Source organism: Gallus gallus, chromosome 5 (assembly GCF_016699485.2).
Source record: "Gallus gallus isolate bGalGal1 chromosome 5, bGalGal1.mat.broiler.GRCg7b, whole genome shotgun sequence".
In the NCBI taxonomy this organism is placed as follows: Eukaryota; Metazoa; Chordata; class Aves; order Galliformes; family Phasianidae; genus Gallus; species Gallus gallus.
The window spans coordinates 7,701,373-7,724,924 of NC_052536.1; the positions used below are offsets into that span (position 1 = coordinate 7,701,373).

The 23,552-nt window shown below is 39.5% G+C and overlaps 1 protein-coding gene across 42 annotated transcripts in view; it reads right to left on the minus strand.

Moving 5' to 3' along the window:
• MICAL2 (microtubule associated monooxygenase, calponin and LIM domain containing 2) overlaps positions 1-23,552 on the minus strand; it is a 159,770-nt gene that overhangs the window by 48,992 nt on the left and 87,226 nt on the right. For 21 of the 42 annotated variants that reach the window (XR_006939411.1, XM_046942224.1, XM_046942222.1 and 18 more), the window contains 15 exons: positions 22,883-23,009; positions 22,579-22,669; positions 22,342-22,489; positions 20,131-20,330; positions 19,508-19,620; positions 14,985-15,056; positions 14,305-14,454; positions 12,329-12,433; positions 10,680-10,898; positions 10,350-10,451; positions 9,605-9,736; positions 2,876-2,983; positions 2,358-2,438; positions 718-904; positions 62-150 (listed from right to left, as the gene is read on the minus strand). Coding sequence is in view for 41 of the 42 variants with exons in the window: in XM_046942224.1 (XP_046798180.1) it covers positions 62-150; positions 718-904; positions 2,358-2,438; positions 2,876-2,983; positions 9,605-9,736; positions 10,350-10,451; positions 10,680-10,898; positions 12,329-12,433; positions 14,305-14,454; positions 14,985-15,056; positions 19,508-19,620; positions 20,131-20,330; positions 22,342-22,489; positions 22,579-22,669; positions 22,883-23,009 (1,924 nt within the window). In the remaining variant the exon portion in view is untranslated. The remainder of the gene's footprint in view (positions 1-61; positions 151-717; positions 905-2,357; positions 2,439-2,875; positions 2,984-9,604; positions 9,737-10,349; positions 10,452-10,679; positions 10,899-12,328; positions 12,434-14,304; positions 14,455-14,984; positions 15,057-19,507; positions 19,621-20,130; positions 20,331-22,341; positions 22,490-22,578; positions 22,670-22,882; positions 23,010-23,552) is intronic. The other 21 variants (XM_046942241.1, XM_046942242.1, XM_046942248.1 and 18 more) reach the window with 12 other exon arrangements.

A 23,552-nucleotide genomic window follows, 5' to 3' on the forward strand; every position in this document is an offset into this window, starting at 1 on the left:
ACTCTGCTCCAGATAAAGCTGCCTCAATATTTTCTGCATTAATGATGTAAGCAATACGTACCTTGCACTGGACCTGTAATGTTGCTCTTCTCTTTCGGTGTTTATTACTGATTTTGCAGTGTGTAAAATGAGGTTTACAGTAAAATTTACCTAGAAGAGAAAAAGTAAATTGTATGAACTTTTATCTTTACATCTACTGATGGGAACCCCACTATTTTGTTTATAAAAAAAAATCAAGATGATTAATGGTTTGGCAGCAAAAGAAATGGGAAACCATCTGCTGGTTCTGCATTGCCCACAGCTTTACAGAATCACAAAATCATTTTAGTTAGAAGGAACCCTTAAACACAATCTAGTCCAAATCCTCTACAATGGAAAGGGACATCTACAGCTTGATCAGGCTGCTCACAGCCCCTCCAGCCTGACCTTGAATGTTTCCCAGTATGGGACATCCATCACCTCCTTGGGCAGCCTGTTCCAGTGCCTCATCACCCATATCATATAAAACTTCCTTACATTCACTCTGAATCTCCCTTGTTGTTACATTCACTCTACATCTCCATCTTTGGCCTTGAGACTTTAGTCCTTTTGTAAGAGGAGATCAGGTCAGTACTCAGATATACTCAAATTATTTGGAAATAGCAAGGTTTCTCTGGTTCCATTAAAAGCACCAATATTCAGACATCTTAAAATACCCTTAAATAGCTTCTGTATTACCTTCTTCAACATCAAAGGCATAAATTCCTAAACGGAGAGTTGTAGAACATATTTCACACTTGAAGCACTCCCTGTGAAAGAAGTGGCCTTCTGCACTCAGCCGCTCCATAACATACACCCGTTTTTTGCAGAAATAACAGATGTCACTCCCCCCAATAGACTGAGGAAATTCTTTTCGCAGAGATCCCTGTTAAAAGATAAAAATAGAAACACATATGAAGCCTTTACAGGTCACCTAGATATAAATTCTTATTGAAGTAAGCGGTTGCTTTAACTGCTTGAAGTTTTACACAGCCCCTTTTCCACACACAATTAAAAAAAATGCATCAGTCAGCTTTTTTATTACTCATAGGCTGCAAGTCTGTAGGTTTAAAAAGCAACTCATAAATCAGGCATCATGAGACTCAAAAGGATGAGCTGTGGCTGGACTTGCAGCCAGCTTCCCCCCTTCAGCTTACGGACACTTCACGGTTGCTCAAGTACAAGGGTAGCACCAGGCCCATGCACCCAGTGCCTTGCGCTGTGCTGACTCAGGCACTTGCAATCATAGCTGCAAATGACAGTGTTTCTCAGATGAGGGTGAAGGCAGACCTTGCCAACCTTGAACAACAGGCACACATTTGGAGCTAAGCAAACCCTGAAGTTCATCTCAGTACCAGGGAGGTCATACTCAGCTCCTAACAGCTCCTATCCCTAAGGAAAATTAGACTTGTGCTTTAAGTTGAAGGAAGAAAAGCCAGCAGTTGGACGTGGTGGTTCAAACACCAGCATCAACATCACCCACAAATGCACCTCCTCTCTCAGCCACATTTCTGCCTGTGCAAACAGCCCAAGCTTAGGCTTGGTTTGTTTAAAAATCATTTTCATTCCTACCATGGACATTCAGCATTCTTTAAATTCACTGGATTTTAAAATATGACTCATATTAACAACACAGATATTTTGGAGCTTTTTGTTGAATTTGGCCAGTTAACTACATTTCTTTTCTAATTGTCATAAACCCTGTGTTCTGTAGATGTACATACAAAAGGCACAGAAAAATGAATTATAAACAGAATAGCAGGCGTCCCTTCACTTATTAGAGGCAGGCATGAAGAAGTCTCTTTGTTTTACTCTGTTGTTCTTCGTTATAGGTCAGTACACATGAGCAGCTATCCCTGCTCTTCTACAGCTGCCACCACCTCCCCATCCTCTCCTCACCACATGAGGGTACCACACTTGAGGCAGAGGAGCTGCAGGCCTGGCAGAGCTTACTCAGTTTCAGACACCAGCATGCAGTCCACACAACTCATCTTTAATTTGCCAGCAAAAGAAGGCCTCAGAACACTTTTCAATGTTTAGTTTAGGTCACAATTGTTACGGTCGTGAGTCACATTCTTGTGCTTAACAGCTGAGAATCCTAAATAAAATCTGCTGTTAGTAATCTGTTATGCTGTGCTGGATCATTTTGGACTATGAACCACACGAAACCTTCCAGATGAATAACCATGCAAATAGAAAAGCACAGAAATACATTTTTAAAAATACAATGTTAACAGAACAGGTCAGATAGTCAAAGTGAAGCAGAAGCAATTAGAGTTTAATGCTGGCTAATAAGTAAGCATCAACACCACAACACCCCAGACGTAGCTTCCTGATACCTGACAGCTCTGGGCACTGGAGACAGGATGTGGAGAACAGGGAGTGGGGCAAGAACCTGCAGCTCTGTCCAAAGACTGCTTCTGAATTCAAACAGGATCGTGTCAGAGTTTAAAAATAGCTTTCTTCAAAACGAAGCATGGTGATTCAGCATTTGCGTGTTAAAAATAATTGCATGAGCATGCACTGTACCAAAATTTTCTTTAGACGCCACCTTGATTAATAACCATTTTCTATTCCTAATTGTACCAATAATTACATTTAATAAAAGCCTCCTGAAGTTTTATTTCATGCAGACAAGTAATAAAAGTATAAGTAGAAGACACTGTGAGCAATGCTTCCAGCATACCCACATTATCAGCGTATTCTGCCAACGTGCACTCGATTCCTCAGTAAGCATTAGGCTAATATCTTTCGTAACGCTTCAGGTGCTCCACAATTAAGGTCTTAAAACAGGAGGACACTCTGGAAAACACTGCTTTTAAGTAAAGCTGTTGTTTCTGTGTGAGTTTAGTCTTACCAGCTCAAGGGGGGGAATTTGTGGCTTAGGTCTGTGATCATTCACATACAGATTGACAAGAACTTCAGCCATAGCTCCAATTGCACGTGAGACCTTTCCTACAGTCATCTAACCAGAAAAGGGGAAAAGATGAAGAATTGAAGGAAGATCTTTAGTTACTTGAGAATTTAATGAAAAAAAGATGAGAATGACATGAAAACATGCAAATGAATGAAAGCAATGATAAAGACAGGCTCTGAGAAAAAGCAGAGGCAAAGTCCAGCAGAGCACAAGCACGTTCATGCATGAACAGCACGGTCCAGCTGGTGGCCACAGGAGGCTCCCAGGCAGACCACACACTTCTCTCCCTGTGGATGGTGGAGAAATAGCTGCTCAAGCCAATGCTGCTTCTGCAGCACAAGGCCTCCTGCTGGGTCTGCAAAAGGCACAGGGCAGCTGAGCTGGGACCTACTGCCCAGCTACTGGGGAAGGACTGTTGTGATAAATTAAATACAAACAAACAAACAAAAAAAACCACCACCACTTTGACTTTTTAGAACTTGGTGTTACAATTCAGAAAGGAAGGTGGTGACTAAACTTCATGGTAACTCATCTCAAAAGTGGTATTTCAGGAAACATTCTACGAAAACCTCCTAGAAAAACAAACTCCTCTCTGAGCATCAGCAGTGTGTTTATTTCTCCCTCTCTCCAATGGCTTTTAGATGTGGCAGGTGGGTAGGTAGGTACTCTAGTTCCCTCTTCACGAGGAACAGACTGTGAAGACTTCATATGAAGACATATATATATGAAGACTTCATATAAGACATGAAGGTTTGCTACCCAAATTCACGTTGCCACTCGTGATTTTGATTTTACCCATAACCTCTCTGGAAACCCAAAGCCATTCTGATTTGGTCAGGGATCTGATGCTCTGCTTCTGAAGCCAGGATATTTTTCCTCCTAGAGGATCCCTGATCTCGCATTTCATGTTCCACTTGCTTCCTCCACTGAGCCCAGACTTGAACTCTCACGTTTCTCAGTGAAATTAGTTTTCTACTGACATCATACCATGTCTTGCTACTGGTAGGATTTAAAAAATAAAATAAAATAAAAAAATCAGAAAATTACTCTGAAGAGAAGGAAAACACAGCAGTTTTAAACTTCTATCAAGCTTAGAAGCAACTCTAATGCATTGTGAGTGTCTTTTCAAAAACTGATGAACGAAAATATTCTTGCTAATAAAAAAAAAAATCAAGTGCAAGAACTTGAGAATATGCCCAGCTCCTTACAGTTCCCCCCTTATCTTTTGAGTGTTGTATATTAATTTGTCTTAATATCCAGGCAGACATAAGATATGTATGCGAAGACAGAAAAGATCATTCAAAACATTATTCTTTATCATTTGTTCTTGTTTAGTATAAAAAAATACAACAGTATTATTTAATATCTGCATGATTTCTTGGGTAATAACAACTTTTTGGATAAAGGAAAGCTTTCAAAGTCTGTTGAAACACAGAGTTTACCTTGAAATAGCAAATGCTGGAGCAACCAATTTAAGCAATAAGGCTATGCTTAAAGTGTAAGTACTTGAATTTCAGGAAAAGTATCCCTCAGCCTGAACTACACCTTGCAATTCATCAGGTGGGTTGATTTCTGTTCCCCACCCATTGGAGCAATTTGTGCCACCAGTAAGGGAGCCAAAACAAGGAAATTACATGTTTATACATACATTTATGAGTGTTATTAAAAGGAAACATTTTGGTAATTTAGGTGAAGTTCATATTCCATGTAAAAGTAAACAGGATTTCCATGTAATCTAGCAACCAAAAGATTGCTGACCACTCTTGTCTCATAACAACCACCAACACAAAATCGTGGCTGCTGACCAGGAAGGAGAGCAGGAATCAAATGTGCTTGAGGACTAATGATGTTTCACTTTAGTGAGTCTGGTTAACAAGGTCACATTAATGGGAGAAGACCACTATTGGTTCTCCATATCCAATTAGGAAGGTGGGCAAGTAAAAGGAGATCAATTAGCAACAGCCTCGGTACTGCACCTTTTTATTTCATTCAAACATGAAATAAAAACATCAGGGCAAGATGAGAATCCATAGGGGCAGCCTGTGAGCACTTGCCATGAGTAGAAACCCACAGCGAAGGAATGGTCAGGGAGAGAGAGAGCAGTGCTGCTCTGTAAGGCTCCTTAGTGATAACAGTGCAACCACCAAGTCACCCTGTGTCTTCTCTAAACCTCATTCAGCTTAGCAACAGGGACTTTGATAACAATGTCTCCCCTTCATAACACAGATGTAGAACACCCACTGCAGAGGAAAGGGTCTGACCTCAAATCTGCATAGCAGAGGCGTGCTCCTTTAGAGAACCTGTCAGCTCTTAGACAGCTTAGTTCTCTTCAGCAGCACGCTGCTAAGTCACCCCAGAAACTCGGATGCTAACAAACATAATAGGTTTTGTATTTCACTCGTGCACTTACTACTTGAGAACAGTGATGTGCACGATGCCCCACACACATACAATTTTGTAGTGCCACGGCCACGATCAATATAACAAGAGGCTACTACTCAAAACTCAGAGACATTATACCCAGTAGAGCTTTAAATACTTTGTTGTCCTGGAAAAGAATCTTAAGAGAGTTATCTTACATGGTGAATTTCAGGAAACACTTCAAAATCCTCAAAGTGTAGTGACTTAATAGGAGTGCCGACCTCTCAGTGACATGTTACCAGAGCTTTTTAGCATGTTGATCAGGCTGGTTGTCAGTGTGAGAAGAGAAAGCTGCCTCCTGTATTTCCCTGTGCTATTATTTATAACACCACAGCCAAACAACCAGTAAACAAACCTCTTTCATAAAATAAAGGAAATATGTTTTCTGCTTCCAGAAGCATACAACGTTTCCCCTTTATTGTTGCATATCCTTAATGATTTTCCTGGTCTTATTTCACTCTGAGGGTGATTTATTTATTTTTGATTGCATCAGCTACATATATTTTACTTCTGAGGTAAACAACATTTGAATAATAAGTTACTCTGCGTAGGAAACACCCAAGCCCTGTTTACTGCTCGTAATTAGAGACCTCACTGAAGGGAAGCAGTTGATACAAACTCAGCAGGCAGCAAAGCTTACTGATTGCAACGTGTTCATAGTTCCTATGTGTGCTGCATGGATACACCCACATAAAGCTCACATCAATACAGCGTTCTGAAGGTCAATCCAAATTCTAACAGCAAACAGGGGAAATCAAAGCCCAGTCTATAACGCAATATTGTTAATATCCAACCTAAGTGAAATATAACAGCTGGCTAAACCTAGAATGGAATTTTGATTATTACTGACAACTTGCATATATAATGAGCCAGAAATTGATCATTAATAAATTGTTTGTATATTTTATTGTTATATTATTATTATTATATTATTATATATAATAATGATTGTATATGTTACAGTCAATGCCTTTAATAGAATCTGGAAGAAGCAGAATGTATCCACTGACTTCTCTTTCAAGTGCTCCTTTCAGGACTGAGGCTTAATAATATGCTTTTGTAGTAAGACAGTAAGTCTGCTCAGACATTTTCAATAGATACACCACCATAGTTAATGCTATACCGATGAAAATTCAGCAGATGTCAAGGATTGTCCTGCCTGATAATATAATCATCTCAGTACTCACTTGAAATTAAATTGACAGTACTATTTAAAGGATGTGAGGGCACTGATATTCATAGGTCATTTCTTATGGAGTCTTAATAAATAAATAAATAATACTTCAGTATTTTCTGGTCTTCTGCTGGGATCGAGTTGATACACAAGAACACAGAGGAGCTCTTTCTGTTGGCCTCTCTATCCTCTGGCCCTTTTTCATACTGAAGTTCAGACCTAACTAACAATAACTCTTAAAATTTGTATTGCAGTTTGTTTTGAGTCCCACAAACCCACCCTCAAAGCACTATGGACACAGCCAATTACCAACACATACAGTTAAGAGGTCCAAATACATTTTATAAAGCTATCATAAACACTACTTCAAAGTGCAGTTGTACAACTGAAATATTATCCATTTTTTTAATGTATAAATAGATAATGCTGCACATTTAGACAGCGTTTTATAGCACATATTACAACTGATGTTTTGAAAAGTGTGCAGTCTTAAAATACAGAGGTGTCACAGGATTGAATTAACTTCACAGTACACAAACAGGATGGAGAAGAAAATCTGAGCATACCCACAAGCACTGTCACGAGCACATCACTAACACAGTCTCGGGCATAAGTATAAAAGGGACACGAAGTCCATCCTGTCCTCAGGGCAGGATTTGCATTACTCACGTAAAGCTAATGTATGCTGGTACAACCTGCTCTGAAAGGTGCCTGTGCTGCAGATAGCAGACCTCCCCTGGCACTGTGCTCCCTACCATCAAGGGTCCCTTATCCCCACACCCAAAGCCTGACCCAAATGCCCCTTTCTCCTGTGACTCCTTATCACATCTGCAGCAGGCAGAGTCACCCTCCTCTTACCTGTCAGTAGCCTTGCCCAACACCATGGCTGAATGACCCTCTTCCACTCCTGTCCATAAGCCACTAGTGCTCACTAGCAACCCCAGAAAAACCCAATGTTATTTATTTATTTATTTAAAATTACTACCTTTCCCACTGAAATATCTACAGCATTGGGGTTCATCTGAATCTGCCTCAGAGGGGAGGAAAGAGAATGTCAGCCTTCTCATTATCAGGCTATTTAAAGTTCTCAGATAAGCTGAGCAGTATATTCAGCTGTATGCAAAGCATACATGTACAAAAGGACCCAAGCCTATTCAACATCATGGAGCAGCATGTTAGGCATCAGGATGTTCTGGCATGTAGATCTACCGAAGAAAATATCCAGTCCTATCTAACCACAGAACAATTTAGCAAATATCAATGTATATTTACTGTGCTCATGACAGAACAAGCTTTTCTAGTCTCAGTTGTGCTTTGCTCTGCCATTACCTCTGGAGAGAGAATTTTCAGGTATAGTAAACTCACACTAACTGAAATCACGTAACAACATACTATTGGTATGTCATTGAAATACAGTGGTAACTAATAAAAGATTGTGAATGCATTTTAAACAAAATGCTGTTGAATTAAAACATCCAAAACCAATCATTTATGCCAAATGCTTTTTTAGAAGAAAAATTTTTAAATCCCATCAAAAAACCCTCTTGCTGATGAAGAGTTTCCACACGATTAAGAGCCCGGTTCTCATATGCTAAAGGCTAGGTCACACTGGTTTTTCGCTCTCTTTACATCAACACAGTACTACTCCAAAGCCTATGACAAACAGGTTCTGATATTTTGTAAGCCACTACCGAGCTTAAAACCCACCACATGCTCTACGTCCTAGGTCACAGAAAGCAAGGAGTGAATCTAGGCAAAGCAATGATTTTGAAGCTGAAGGGGATTAGAGGATTACAGCAGTTAGGCACCTGCTGGACTTGCAGTGTCCTTGGAGGGTTGTGTATCCTGTATTTTCCAAGGGAATGAGAGAGGAATGGAGCTTTCTGAATGTACCTCCAGCTAATCCAAGGAACGTACCTTTGCAAACTACATGTCATCCTAATATCTACCTGCTTGGTTACCGCTCCATCTGTGAGCCTGATTTCAAATAGCATCAATATCTATATCAATATAGTGGGAAAACAAACAAACAAAAAAAGCCCCAAATACCCCCAAAATAAAAAATTCTAGACCAATTCCACTAAATGATCCTGCTGAACATCCATCAGACAGTGTCTGCCCGGTGTCATGGCAGTCATTCCCAGTGCTTCCAGAAATATCACGTTTCCACCCTAAGTCCCACATGAAAGCAATACTCCTGTGCAATATTCCTATGTAGTACTGCAGTGCTGCAGTGTTCCCGGACTGCCACTACATAACCAGGGCAAAGGAAAGGGAACCTGGGCCTTTTATTGGCCCTAAAAAGCTGAAAAATATCCAACTTTCCTCAATTAAAACACTTCTGAGACAGAAGAGTTGGAAGCCAATGTCACCTCATCTTCCACAGATAAAAGCACATTTTAAAACTAGCATAAGCAGTAACAGCTGAATATCTCTCATTTACGTTACCAAATTGGTTTCATTAAGCCTATGCTGGTTTCCCCTGCATGAAGCTTGCATTGCAAAGAACTGAGTTCTAGCAATTAACATGCAGAAGTGAGTTTGAAGTACAAATAAGTAAACAAACAAAACAGTGAAATCTGGTTGTATTAACACGTGCTTACACAATCCAAACACACATCCTCTATTTAAAATAACCATTATCACCCAGATTTGTCCCTGCAGACCCAACTGATAACCTTATAAAGACAAATACCCACCCAGCACAGCTAACTAATCCTTTAACATCCAGATATACACAATGTGAAACTATCTCTCCGTTAAGCATTTCTGTGGCATTATCTAAGAACAGAACACTGAAATTAAACATCAACACCAAAAATTTAGAATTTAGGCCAGAACTTTCTCAATTACTTGTTCTATTCTTTAGCTTTATAGACAAACCATTTGTTGACTTTCCTCTTACAAACATGCAGAATTCACCATGGTGAAGAAAAATGAGGTTTAATTCTAATGTGAAATACAAACTATAGAATAGATCCGCCGTGCAAAGGCAGCACCTTTCATCCAAGCCATTTCTCAAACAGCCTTACCACAAGTTTGGATTTTACAGGAAAAATCTGTTAATAGAGTACCTGTCTAGAAGGAAGAACAGGGGAAGCTGAACCTACAGATGATGGAGAAGAGGCAGCAGCTGAATCATGAGGTGGAGGGCAAGAGGGAGTTGGGGGCTGAGAATGGGATAAGCCTTTAGTAGGCAGCTTATTCTGTGTAGAGCAGAAACAGAGGAGAGTTATCCAAGAGAGAGTGACATTAGCACAGGTTAAGAGAATAACTTCACAGTCATGCACAAGAAAAAAAGATAACTACAATTTTGTACCATTCTCTATTTCTGCATAGTGAGGAGCCATTGAAATCGTCATGACAAAACCCTCATCTCAGACGGTATTATTATACTCAGCCTTCTTATAAAAATAATGACAATGGGCAACAAGCTAAGAAAGCATTAAAAAATGCTACGTGCCAGATTTCACTGACTGAGAGCTACTTCTCACCAATTCATTAGAAACAGTGAGCTACTAGTGTATACTTGTAAACACAAGGCATGGTTTATTTCAAGACATTTCTCTTATGCTAATAAGCTACTCTGACCAGCTTTATGATTACAATTGTGTTTTTCCTCAATTAAATTATGCAGTAATATTTAAACTAAAATTTCTACTAGATTCAGCAGAATCCAAATGACTTACTAGATCTACTCAAAATAAAAGAAAGGTTAAAAGCAACATCATGGCTTTTTTTTTTTTTCTTTTTAACCCAAGAATTCTAAAATCACTCTTCTAACTCAGCAATTCTGCAGGTACAAAACCTAATATTCACCTTTGGAAACTCCATGTATCCAAACAGTGAGGCAAGATGTGCTGCTTTCTCTTTAATGTTCTTTTTATGGAATTCTCTATTTGCTATGGTCTGAGCTCTTTTCTGCAGTAAGAGCCAGGAAAGGAAAGCCAAGGGAAGAAAGAGAGAGAGAGAGATTTCAGTTAACGTCATAAAATATCATCAGAATACAGCAAGTATGCAGAAAGTATTTTAATTGTCTTAATGTAACCTAAAATAAACAGATAAAAAGCAAGCATATCCAGGGAAAATACAGCATGCCGATTAATACATGTGGTTAAGAGACGGAAAGGAAAAGAAATTGCTTATCACCTGTTTCATTTTTTCATCCAGGTGCTGAAGACGCTCAAGCACTCCAGAAAGTACAAATGCAGCAGAACAGGCAGATGCAAGATTTTCAGATGTTTCTGACAGACTGCGCTGGATATCTGTTTTTCCTATAGCCTTTGGTCTCCTGGCCATATGATCAGAACCATTTAAAGACTGTTTGGTTTCCCTGACCTCGTGTTCAGTTCTAGCTACCACCTGAAACTGGGAAACACTTGAAGTGAAAAAAAAAAATCTCCTTTCTGCACTACCATGCAGTATATTTGGTTTTTAAAGATGCTTCTGAAAGCAGAGCACAGTCATGCACAGAACTAGAAATGAAATGCTCTCCTGGACCTCACAGCACTCTCTCCACACTATTCATTGCACATCTACTGCTTATGCCCATGCACAGAAATACATCAGTGCTACTTATGAAAGTGTCGACATCCTCCTCTAAGATTATCCCAGTTTTTAACCAGTAACCCCACACAGCGTCAGTGGAGAAGAACACGACAATGTGTCTCCTTTTAGTTTTGTTTTTGTTTTAGTCAAGATCTTTTTTAGCATCACATCTGCTTGAAACCAAGGAATGAACTTGTAAAAATACCAGCAGTAGTCCTTGGCGTAATGCTAGATCTAATGTGACGTGACACGAGATGTAATGTTTTTCAGATTTGAAGCATTTTCTGAGGAGCTCAGAATGGGTCTCTGATTTTTAAACTTCATATGAAAGAGTTTTTGAAGTAATTGAGCTCAACCAGTTCAGCTTTGTCAAATTCAGTCTTAATAATTACTTTCCAGTTGGTCTTTTCATGATAGTTTTCTACTTCATCCCATCTGTCCAATTCAAAGAAATTATACAAACTTCCCAAACTTCTTAGAATTAAAATTAAAAAACTCTAATCCCAATCAGTGTACAGTGTGCTCCCAATGTTACAGAACAGCACATCTGTCTCAGCTTGTTTATGCATGTGCATTTTTCTTGAAGCTGCCCTGAAGAATTCCAATGCAATTCAGATCCCACTTTGCTGCCGACTACTCTTGGAAGATCACTACCGAATATTTACTAACATTGAAAATTCTAACATAAAGTGAATTAAACCAAGTACTCAAAAATTTCGCTCTGTGTATGTGACGCTGCAAAAGAGCTTCCAGCAGTATTTCTCACAAGTTCTACTTATAGAAGTAGAAAACTTGCTCATTAAAATCAGATTTTCAATGCTCAAGCCTTTATCTTAGATATACCGCTAGTTTTCTTAGAGTGGGAAACTCCCTTTGCCTTATTACAAACAGCACAAAGCATCATGTATATACATAGAATTTTTTCAGCTACTGTTGTGCTTTTCTTGCATGCTAAATGGTATACAGTTTGAAGTTCAGATGTGATTATACATAAATCAACATCTATAGGTTGTCCGAGTTCTTTCCATGCAGTTACTGATTCTTTCCAAAATTTTTCTCATCTGGTCAAGCAGGTCTAAAAAAGCACTGAACTTTATAGTAGTTTTCTTAAGTTTTAGCTCAGTATATGTTAACTCTGCAGACTACATTCAAATATAATTGTATGTATTTTGTGGTTACACAATAACAGCAAGTCCCCAGCAGAAAGAGGAACAGTATGCTTGTCAAATATTACCCACATGAGTTCCTACCTGCCTTTTTGGTTGAGGTGGAAGAAGACTTGGATCTTTAGGTTGAGCAAAGCGAGGATTAACAGGAGAGTCAGAAGAGAGCTGTGCTGGTCTATCTATTTGCTCCTTGTATAGCATTTTTAAATTATAAAGACAGAGTGGAAAAAAAAAAAAAAAAGAGGAAGATAGTAAATAGGATTCCAAGATATTGTGCAGAAGAAAGAAATAAAAGCTGTCTTTAAAGAGATACTAGTACAGAGCTTCATCAAGGTTTTGCAAATTTTTGTCCCCAAAACATTTTATTAACTTTTCTACTATCAAAGATGTAATTAAAATTCAAAATATTCAATATTCTCAAAGGGAGGCCACAATCTAAATGAAATCACACAATCATAGAATTACCAAGGTTGGAAAAGACCTCTAAGACCATCCAGTCCAACTGTCCAATCACAATATCACCAATATTTCCCACTAAACCACGTCCCCTTGGTAAAACATCTAAATGCTTCTTGAACACCTCCAGGGTCAGTGACTCCACCACCTTCCTGAGCAGTCCACTCCAGTGGACTCTCGGAGAAGAAGTACTTCCTAACATCCAACCTGAATCTTCCTTGGCACAATTTGAGGCCATTCCCTCTCTTCCTACTACAAGTTACATGGGAGAAGAGGCTGACTCCCACTCTGCCACAGCCTCCCTTCAGGTAGATGTGGAGAGTGGTAAGGTCACCCCTGAGCCTCCTCTTCTCCAGACTGAACAATCCCAGCTCCCTCAGCCATTCCTCATAATTCTTGTGCTCCAGACCCCTCATCAGACTCATTGCCTTTCTCTAAACATGGCCCAGGGCCTCAGTGTCTTTCTTGTAGTGAGGGGCCTAAAACTGAACACAGTACTGAAGGTGCAACCTCACCAGTGCTGAGTACAGAGGGATGATCGCATCCTTGCTCCTGCTAGCAACACTATTTTTGATAAAAGCCACGATGCCATTGGCCTTCTTGGCCACTTGGGCACACTGCTGGCTCATATTCAGCCAAGTGTCCATCAATACTCCCAGGACCGTTTCCTCTACACAGTCTTCCAGCCGCTCTGCCCCAAGCCTGTAACGCTAACCTTGGGTAAAATGCATCAAGGCTTCCTTGAGCATGAACAAGCAAAGCTCTGTACAGGTATCACAAATTTTAGGGCACTGACATGGTACCTGGGAAGAATGCAAACTGCAGTGGTTGGCTCTCGAAGTCACTTGACAACTATGAAGACTACATTTCTTGAAGACTTAAATATTTAAATTAACAAGGCACAAAATTAAGTAAGCTACCACCCTTGACAGCTCTTAGACACCTTGCATATCCTTTCTTCAGACTTTTTGTAGATATCAGGTTTGAATTCAGCTGATTCACAAAGCCGTCTTGCTGACTTAAATGGGATTTTGAGATTGTCATCATTACCTTAAAGCCTGGGATTATTTGCTGGAATTACAGCATTTATGAAAATATTGTGAAATGTTCAAATATATTCCGCTATCTTTAGGAATAGGAAAGAAAGCTACATAAATCTTTCAAAAAGATTAGGTTCCCTTCTTAATCTTTCCATAAATTTTTCACAAAGAAAGACATTCAGTACTCTCTACTCACAAAATACAGGCAAAAAATTCTGTGATACCATACACAGCCAAGAGACTCCAATACAAATTAAATTTCTAAAGACTGCTCTACAGAAGATCTCCAGACTCTGAAATTCCACTATATGATATTAATATACCTTATAATATAGCATATTAGAATGCAACAATCAATCTCCGTATTACTTACTCATATTTATTCCCTAATTATTAAGAGGAACACCCTTTAATTTGCATAAAGAATTTAAAACATGAAAGAAAGAAAATCCACTTCAAACATCTAATAGATCCACTCTTTTTCCCCCAAAATCTGCATCACACTCATATGGAGGGACTAGTGTTTAATTTCAGAGGTGACTTTGATGTTCATCTATGACCTACCTGCCTCCGAAAAATTGTATTTGGAGCATTCTCTTCAAACTTTGCCAACAGTTGAGTTGCCATTGATTTAACTTTATTCTGGTTTATTCCTTCTCTGCCATCATTCTGTTCTTTCCCAACACTTGCCCCTTGGCTTGAAAATCCCGAGGCCTGCAATAAAAGAACAAATTGTTTTTCTCAAGTTTACCAATGACACTAATGAAGGAAGAAAATAACATCCTAACCAGCAAAGAATCTTAAAAGTGACACTGCTTTGCATGCAAAATTCCCAGAGGGCAGTAAATAGGGATCGCGAATCAGTACTGGTGATCACAAAGCAGAGTCACAGAGGTTACTAATCTGAGAGTAGTAGCCAAGCTACAGCACAAACTCTTCAAACACAGACAAAACATGTTTAAATAACTGAATTGCAAAAAGGAAAAATCCTAACACTGCTATTCTAGTGTCAGAAAGAAAATGAACTAGTATGTCTGACCTAAAGCTCGTACTTCTACCAAACAATTTAAATAAGTGTAGCTTCTCTTCAGTGCACAGGACAGTGAATTCAAGTTTTAAGGTGACAGGGTTTTTGCTCCCACCAAGCATCAGAGTCCAAGCCCCAGCCTTCTAACTCCCACTGTCTCCTCAGTTCTGAAGCTTTGCAATAAGCTGGATAGGTGCTGACACTGCTTAACACCAACCTCCTCAAAGACACCAAAAAGACCTTTGCGACGTCTTTTGTTAGTCTCGTTTTCTTCTGTTTTCCCTTCAACCTGAAACAGGAAAGCCAAAACAAAATAGCTGGATTACTACAGAAGTTATGAAATTTGTCTAATCCATTCCTCCCACAACATTAGCTTCCATTACCAGGTAAGTGTGGTCTGGCCTCTGTTAAATAACGTGACATGGGTGAGCAGTGCCAACACAGCAATCATTAGCACCCCCCTCCAGCTCAGCAGGATCATTCCACACACAAAAAGTCCCGCTGGCAGTAATCACATATTTGTCAGCAGTACAGGAGCCCCTGACTGGAAGCTCTTACTCAACTCTGATAGGAAAAATGCATACACCTTGTTCAACAGGGGACCTGCAACTCTTTGTTTACCTGCTTCCTTCAGTACTAATGAGTTTGTAATTCATAAAGCACTAGCACATTCTTGAAGAAAAAGGCATTAGAGCATCAGTTATTCTGTGAATTGTAATCTAGCTTATACTGGTTTCCAGATGAACAGCACAATCCAAGGAAACTCTTCCACTGCAGATCCCCATCTCTTTAAGCCTAGATTTTCATATGCAAAACATGCATTCACGGTGCAGATACATCCCTTTCTTGTCACAGAATCATTTGAGTTGGAAGCAACCCTTAAAGACCATTTAGACCAACTCCCCTGCAATGAAAAGGGAGATCTACAGCTTAATCAGGTTGGTCAGAGCCCTACCCAGCCTGACCTTGACTATCTCCAGGGACAGAACACCCACCACCTTCTCTGGGCAACATGTTCCAGTGCTTCACTACCCTTACTGTAAAAGTATTTTTTTCTTATATTCAGTCTAAATCTCTCCTTTTTTAGTTTGAGACCACTTCCCCTTCTCCTTTCACAACAGACTCTGATAAAGAGTCTGTCCCCCTCTTTCTTTTAGCTCCTCTTTAGACGCTGAATGGTTGCTATCAGATCTCCCCAGAGCCTTCTCTTCTCCAGCCTGAGCAATTATTGTCTGCCTCGTTTTCTCTTGTAGGGTTCACCTTTCCCATTATGGACTTACACAGTAGTACTTAAGCAACCAAACTGCCTTTTTTGTTCTCAAGCTATGCATGTAGTCAGTTATTTTACTGGACACGACACAAACAACATTTCATGCCGCAGACTGCCCAAATTTGCAAAATAGTTAATAAATATTTGCATCATTTCTTATTGAATTTATTCTTAAAGAGCTGACAAAATTTATCTGGTCAGGTTATGGAGAGATTTCTTTTTTTTTGTCTTGTAAACATCATGTTTGGCTCTATTTTATGAACAGTGAACTATATTCCATTTATTTGTATTTGCCCACACCGTAACTCATGGATTGCTCATCCAATTTGGAGAAGGAAAAAAAGAATAAAGAGATGGATCAAAGAATACAGTCTTCATATATATGCTGTGTTTATAAGAAGTCATTATGGAGTGAACAAAAGTAATCCCAAACAACTTCTGGGCAAACACCAAAAGAATCAAATGACAATATTTTTATTACTCTGTACACATTGGTACTTTGTCTTTCAAGCACCAGCTCTCGGTAATCCAGTTTTACAATACTTAGAATCATTAGTCTACCAAGAAAGAGCGAACAACAATGTATTCTGCATAATAATCTATACCACATAAAAGCAGAGTTTGCCTAAGCGAATGAAGCAAACAAGATGTTGCCTTTCAGAATCCACATAAAGGACTTTTGTTAATGTATTTACAAAGAAGCGAAAAACAAAGCAATTTAATCGCCCAACAAAACTCCAAGAAAGATTGTGCTCTTCGTTGCGTAAACACCTCAATTCATTTCTTAGTCTGGAGTACAGGAAATCTCAAACTCCTTTTGAGCTCTGTTGACACAGGAAGAAAAATGGGAAACACTACTCAGTCTAGCTGGCAGGACAGCAACAGTCACGTCAGCGCCAGGCGCTTCCTGGTCTCTCACCAGTTGTGCCCAGATAAAGATCCCCTGTCTAGCCAAATAAAAGGACAAATTGGATGGTACAGAGCTCAGAAAGAGATATTATGGTGCTCCAGATGGTTTCTGATTTTGTGATACGTAAGTGTTCTTCTCCAGTCATACCTGGATAACACTCAACGCTACTTCGCACAGGAGAAAGAGCCACAAAACTGAAGACACAGCCAAACTCTAACTCAAGAAGTTACTCTCCAAAAAGTCCTATTTCCCAGCCAGCTAGTTTCCCACTGTTACAGTCTTTCCAAATTTCTGCCCCAGTCTGAGCAGTGTATTTCTTGTTAAGCTTCATGTGCCATTCATGATGAGGCTGTAAAGTCTCACACAAAGTAAATGCTGCTCCTGATAGCCTCACTCCTCAAGCTGATTTGCAAAATATTGCTTCCCCTCCTCTGTTCAGACAAGCCCCTATGGTGTGAAACTGAAGGGGCCCATCAAGCAAACCACCTCATGCTTTCATGTAGTGCCAAGAAACTCACCTCCTGTTAGGCAGAAGGCATGTTTCACGATGAGAGGTTAGTCAGAGGGCTGTATGCCTCGGTAATAGAAAGGTTTCCCTACTACTACTATTTACTTCTGCAAATAGCTCAGAGAAAAATAATAACATTGTGGTCAGGAAAAAAAGAAGTTTTTCTTCTAAAGATGTCACCCACAAGAAAATGCAATGTTTATTTTGCCTGTTTACTTTCTCAGTGCTTAGTTAGATGGGAAAAATGCCACTTTGTTTTGTCTATATGCGGATGTCAGGGAAAAGTTATTTCCTAACAAGGATATATGAGCTTACTGGGCAGCCGACTGTCCATGGGTTTTGAAAATATGTTTGTGGATGGAAAACATCTCAGACGTAAGTAACTCTAGGAAATATCTGGAAATTCTGAAGTAGTTTTTCAGGCAACCGAAAAGAAGAGAACAAAACAAAAACAATCCACATCTCTACCACAACTAAGAAGGTAAGATAGCAACAAACGTAAAAAGAAACTTGTTAAAAACATTGAGGCATGTAGTCAATACACATACACCTGAATTTTTATTAAGGACACCACACTCCAAAGAGCAGAAAAATTGTACTTCTGCAGGCAAAACTTGGCAAATACTGCATAGGGTGTAAAGGAAACAGTGAAGTTAAGTATTAAGGAGGTCTGTGAAAACAAACAAAACAAAGCAACTTAAATTTCTGTCTAGCCCAGGAAACTCAAAACTTGGAACAGTTTTGCATAAAGCTGTACTTCAGAAAACACACGCTGAACTCATTCTGGGGGAGGAGCACACACTGCTGTCTAACTAGCACTGGTTAATTTCAGCGAGACACTGCTTGCTGCCTCTGAGCCAGATTTGGCAGACACTCCCCATTTAAAATGAAGTTACGTTTGGCTGTGAAAGCAAAACCCCTCCTCAAGGTCTTCCTTGACTTCCAAGTTAATGAATAAGTGGGGGTGAAACAGTTTATTACAGAATAATTTCATTACAGTAACTTCTAATTTAAAACTTTTGAAGTTATAATTCATTCAGAAATACAAAGGCAATACTCCCACTGCACACAATCCTATGTCAGACAGTATTAACTCAGGTCTCCATACTTCTTCAAAGCACTGTAGTCTTTAATTGCAACATGTATAGGCATTGATGTGTTTCACACAGGGACATCATGTCAATAAGTTTTCATTAGTAAGTGACACAGAGAGAAAAGTACAAGGGTATGTCTGAACAGATCACTATCTCAGGGTCACGTTAGTTAAACTGTCTACTGTTTGTCACCCTTGCATGCTTTAAGGGGTATGAAGGGCTCGCCTGCAGAACAGAGCCCACAAACGGCTCAAAAAGGCTTCTAAGACTTCTTATATACCAGTGATTATTTGAGCAAATCTCTATTTAAACCTAGGAATATAAAGCTACAATACTATTCTTCTTAAAGGGAGTAATAGTCCTGCCTAGCAAAATCTCAGACTTCCCCATCAAAAGAAAACAAAACAAAACCAAAAGTACTACAAAACAAGAACAAAAGAAAACAATAAAACTACAAAATGTGGCATGTAACACTGTGCCAAACTTCTTAAAAATACCTCTAGGAGATCTTCTAAAAAGAAACCATAAGAGACAGTGCAGGTAATGCAGCCAAGAACTCCAACATCTCAAGTTGATAACCACAACTTAGGAACACATCAAATAAAGCATCCTCCTCCCCTACCTTTTATCTACACTGAAGAAGACTGACATCATGGAGAATGAATATGAAATCTCCTGAAGTACACACAAATTCTCACCAAGATTAAAATATCTGCATTTACAGAGAATGCTTAACTGGGTTTATTAATGCTTCAGCCATTTGACAGTGACAACGCTTCAGTTTTACCATTACAAACACCATAATGATTTAGTGTTCATGTGTGCTAGTTTTTGTTGAAATCTTATTTTACTTCTTTAATATGCACACAAATCTTCACTCTTATTCATGAGCACAGAAGTTAATTTTCCACATTTAAAAGACGAAGATTTTTAGAGCAAACCATCCTTCACAGTTTACCTTTGGCACTCGCTTTCTTGGTAAAGTTAAGTTGATGTAATTATTAAAGATGAAGTTTGATGATTTTGCTGAACAAAGTTCATTACTTTCTCCATTTTGCTTATCCCCAGCATCTGTATTAAAAAAAAAAAAAGACTGAAGTATGCTTATTCAAATAAAAAAAATAATTTGCCAAAGCCATTACTTTGGCAATATTCAAATTGCCAAAGTTGAATAGTAGTAAGAATTATGTATTAGAAACTTAGGCTAATAAAATGCATACAATACAGGGGTAAGTTTTAAACAAATGAATAGAAAAATCAAGGAACAGACATGACGTAGGCAATCACCCTGAACAGACAATGATTCTTAATGACCTTATACACAAACAATGATTTCAAGCTGCAGTTATCCAACTGCTTCTGTTCTCTGAAACCATCAAGGACCTGTAAAACCTTGGTGTCCCATCATATTCTTCCCCCTTTCCTTTTCTAAGCACAAGGTAATTATTGCAGATGTGACTGTGTGCCAGAATGGCTCAGTTGGGAAATGGCTGCTGGCTCAGAAGCAGTGCTTGTGAGCAGCCTAGATGAAGTGCTCCCACTTCCCAAGCTTGGGAGAACAACGAACTGGATTCAGCTTACCTACTGTCCTCAGAGGTGTGCCCCTGAACAGCTCATAAAATTTGGAGAGGTACATGACCATGCTGAGCTTGTCAGGCTCCTCAGCAGACCCCACCTCCTTCCCTGTGGTCAAAGGGGGGATCCCGAATTCCCGCTCAGCAACATCAAATGCTAGTTGGTTGTTTTTGACAACGTCCTCTTCATTCAGTGCATCGAAGTCTCTGTGGGGGAGAATGTACAGGCATCAGTAGCAGTTTGCTCTCCATACCCCCTGGAAACACAACAGGATTCCCTTGTAAATCAGAGAGGTGCGAGACAAGAATGTGAGAAGGCATGGGCATTTCACCATGTGAAACCTAACCCTAACCAAAACCACAAGGAGTAATTTAGGTGAGTATTTTAGGAAACAAACATGTTACATGTGTGCATGCACACATGCAGATGCACTGCATTTCTCTTTAAGGTGTTACTTGCACAGTTTGAATGAGGAGCTCCTGCTTATGTCATAACCAGATATATTAGTGCACTAAATAAGTATATCACACATTTCAAACTGCATTACCATTCTCTAATACATTTTCTGTAAGACTTATTCTAAGACTCCAGTTCCTTTCCAACTTCCAACATTCATTATTAAAATAAATGAGAATAAGTTATAAAGCTCGAGGCAGGGTAGTTTCTTTCTCCTCACAAGGAACGTGAGCTTTTGAACCCAAAATAATTTATTTCTTCTCAACATCCATTTCTGGAGCCAGGGAGTGTGCACAGCCCTCTGCCCCAGCACTGCCTGCAGCCTGCAGGCAGCCACCTCACTGGCCTGCTCAGCTCCTGTCTGGCCACGTAAACAGCCGCATTTAACAGGAGAAGCCAACAAGATCCAAATATGTGAACAAACAGCATGAGATATGTTAGCTCAGGAATCTTTTGACTTTCTAGAGAGCAGTGCTTAAGAGATACGTTTTTCACATACAGCAATGATGACTTTGCTTTCTACTCACTCCTGTGGCAACAAAAGCATCCATAATCACGCATAATCTGCCACACTCGTTCCACCCCCTCCTCTTTATTTATTTATTTAACAACTAACCTAACAACAACAACAACAAAATTCCACCACCAAAACCTCAGCCCAAACAACCCATCAACCTTTTTCTTAGAATGTGCAGTGTTAGTTCTTCCTCTGATGAAGCGATACAAGCGAGTACCCTGGACACCATTGCTATTTTTTTTTTCCCAAATTATCACACCACACACACACACACACAGAACAAAAACAAAAAAAACAACAACTCAATGATTTCTTTCATTTATCCACAATAAAGAGCTGATGACAGTAATTCACTCGCGACTCCTAAGTCTGTGGGTGATTAATCTGTGTGGAAAGGCAAGAGAATGTAGCCACTGCATTTTGGAGACTTAGAAGAGGACAGAAGAGTCACCCCAACATATATGTCAACAAGCAGGCCCTGTGATCCCCTGCCAGCAATGGCCATTCCCACCCCCTGTTACACACCAACCCTCTTGTCTCTAACTGAGAAACCTTTTAAAATATTCATGTGTAAGTCATCAAGCCTTGCAGGGTGAGGACTCCAGAAACACAGTAAAAATGGAGATGCTGGCATACAATCAATTCCTGGAATAGTTAATTTTCAAGGGCCAGTCCTTGCTGCAGAGCACACATGTCAGGACAGTGGATGAAGAACTGTGCAAGGCTGCCATCTCCCACACAACCTCTGTGGCCCGGGGTTTGCCTAGACTATCATGGTAACCACTACAGCAGGCAGAGGACAGCTCATTTAAGACTAAACCGAGTATTTTTCTAACTCCTGACAGTATCATTACAACTGTGGTTTTAAATATACCTAAAAACCTGTCTCCAGGGACTTGGGAATACAGCTCTCACATTCTCCAAGCACTACAATTTTCATTTTAAATAACCGTGTGAATCCCATGAACATAATCACAAGTCATAAGGTTCAAAGCCTTCCTAGCTCTTTGAAAGCATATGTATTTTAAGTGGCATGCAAGGACATGCAGGGGGAAAAAAAACAAAAGGCAAAACAAAAACAATCCTACTCCCCTGTCCCCCAAAACCAGGCTATGGTGTGCACCTCCTTGCAAAAACAAACAGCAGAAGGGAACTGTACACTATCAGTGTTTTGGCTGCTCTTACACTATACTTTGGTGAATACTCGATATATCTTATGCCTAAAATCTACAGATGTCACTTACATGAGGTCAGGTCTGAAGCGATGGATAATTGCACACAGTGCAAGGCCGCTTTTCCAGGAGGTAGTCAGGTCTGTGATGTTAACGTTACGGTACCCTTCTGTCTGTTTCTGACACCAGGTCAGGAGTTTGTTAGGTCGAATGTCTGACTCTGCAGTTAGCAAAGTGCAAATATTTCAATCATTTTTTGTATGCTCAGGAAGCTTCAATATTTCACTACAAACATGAGATACCACATACCACGTCTTGAGAGATTCACTGATCTTCTAATGGAGCTTGCTCTTTCAAGAGAACATTGCTGTAACTCATTGGTGATGTATAATTGTCTCACCTACAAGTTAAAATCATTTGTAACACAACGTTAGAATTGCTTGAAGGGCAAAAATTTTTTTTTCTTTCTAGGTTAACTTTATCAACAGCTGGATCTAGACTACGGAGTCTCCTGAAGATTTTATGTACTACTTGTGGCCATTTATGGACAAAAGAAACCCCACACGAATAACAAACACCTGTGATTTCACAAGCAAGTCTTTTAAGTACTGACCTGGTGAGGTCGAACACAGCTCGAGTTCAAGTTCGGGTACCTTGTTCCTGGGTCAATGGTATACTGGTCAAAGTTCTTGTTAATATTTTCAGGGGTAGTCTGAGGCAAGAGTCGATAAATACTCTCCCTTACAAGGGAAAAAAAAAAGATGCAAAACATATTGATCATAACATATTCATTACATAAAAAAGATTTTTTTTTGTAGTTACCTGCACCTTTATTTTGATTCTGCTAGGACAAGTGTTATGCACTAACTGCATAATGCATCCATCCCATTTCTTACCCCCACTCAGTGGGAAAAGGATGCCAGACAGAAAAAGGTCAACAAAAAGACAGACTCTTAGAACTTGTGCCCATATTTTCCTGAGGCAGGAAGAGAGCAAGAAGAACTTAAAAAAAGAAGGTTACATCATACAGTCATCTGGTTTTGCTTTAACCTCCACCCAAGGAGTAACTTCTTTACCACATAACAGCACAAAAACCCGTCATTCTGTATTCCTATAACCAACACAGCCTTTTTTATTATGCTGTTCAATTTTCCACTGGGGACTATGAAGCGCTTGAGTCATCACACATGCTTCTATCTTAAAAATCCTCAAAGCACTGTAGTTTGTAATGCTCCTACTTGCATTACCACAACCATGACTATTTGTAAAGTCTGTCTGCCCCT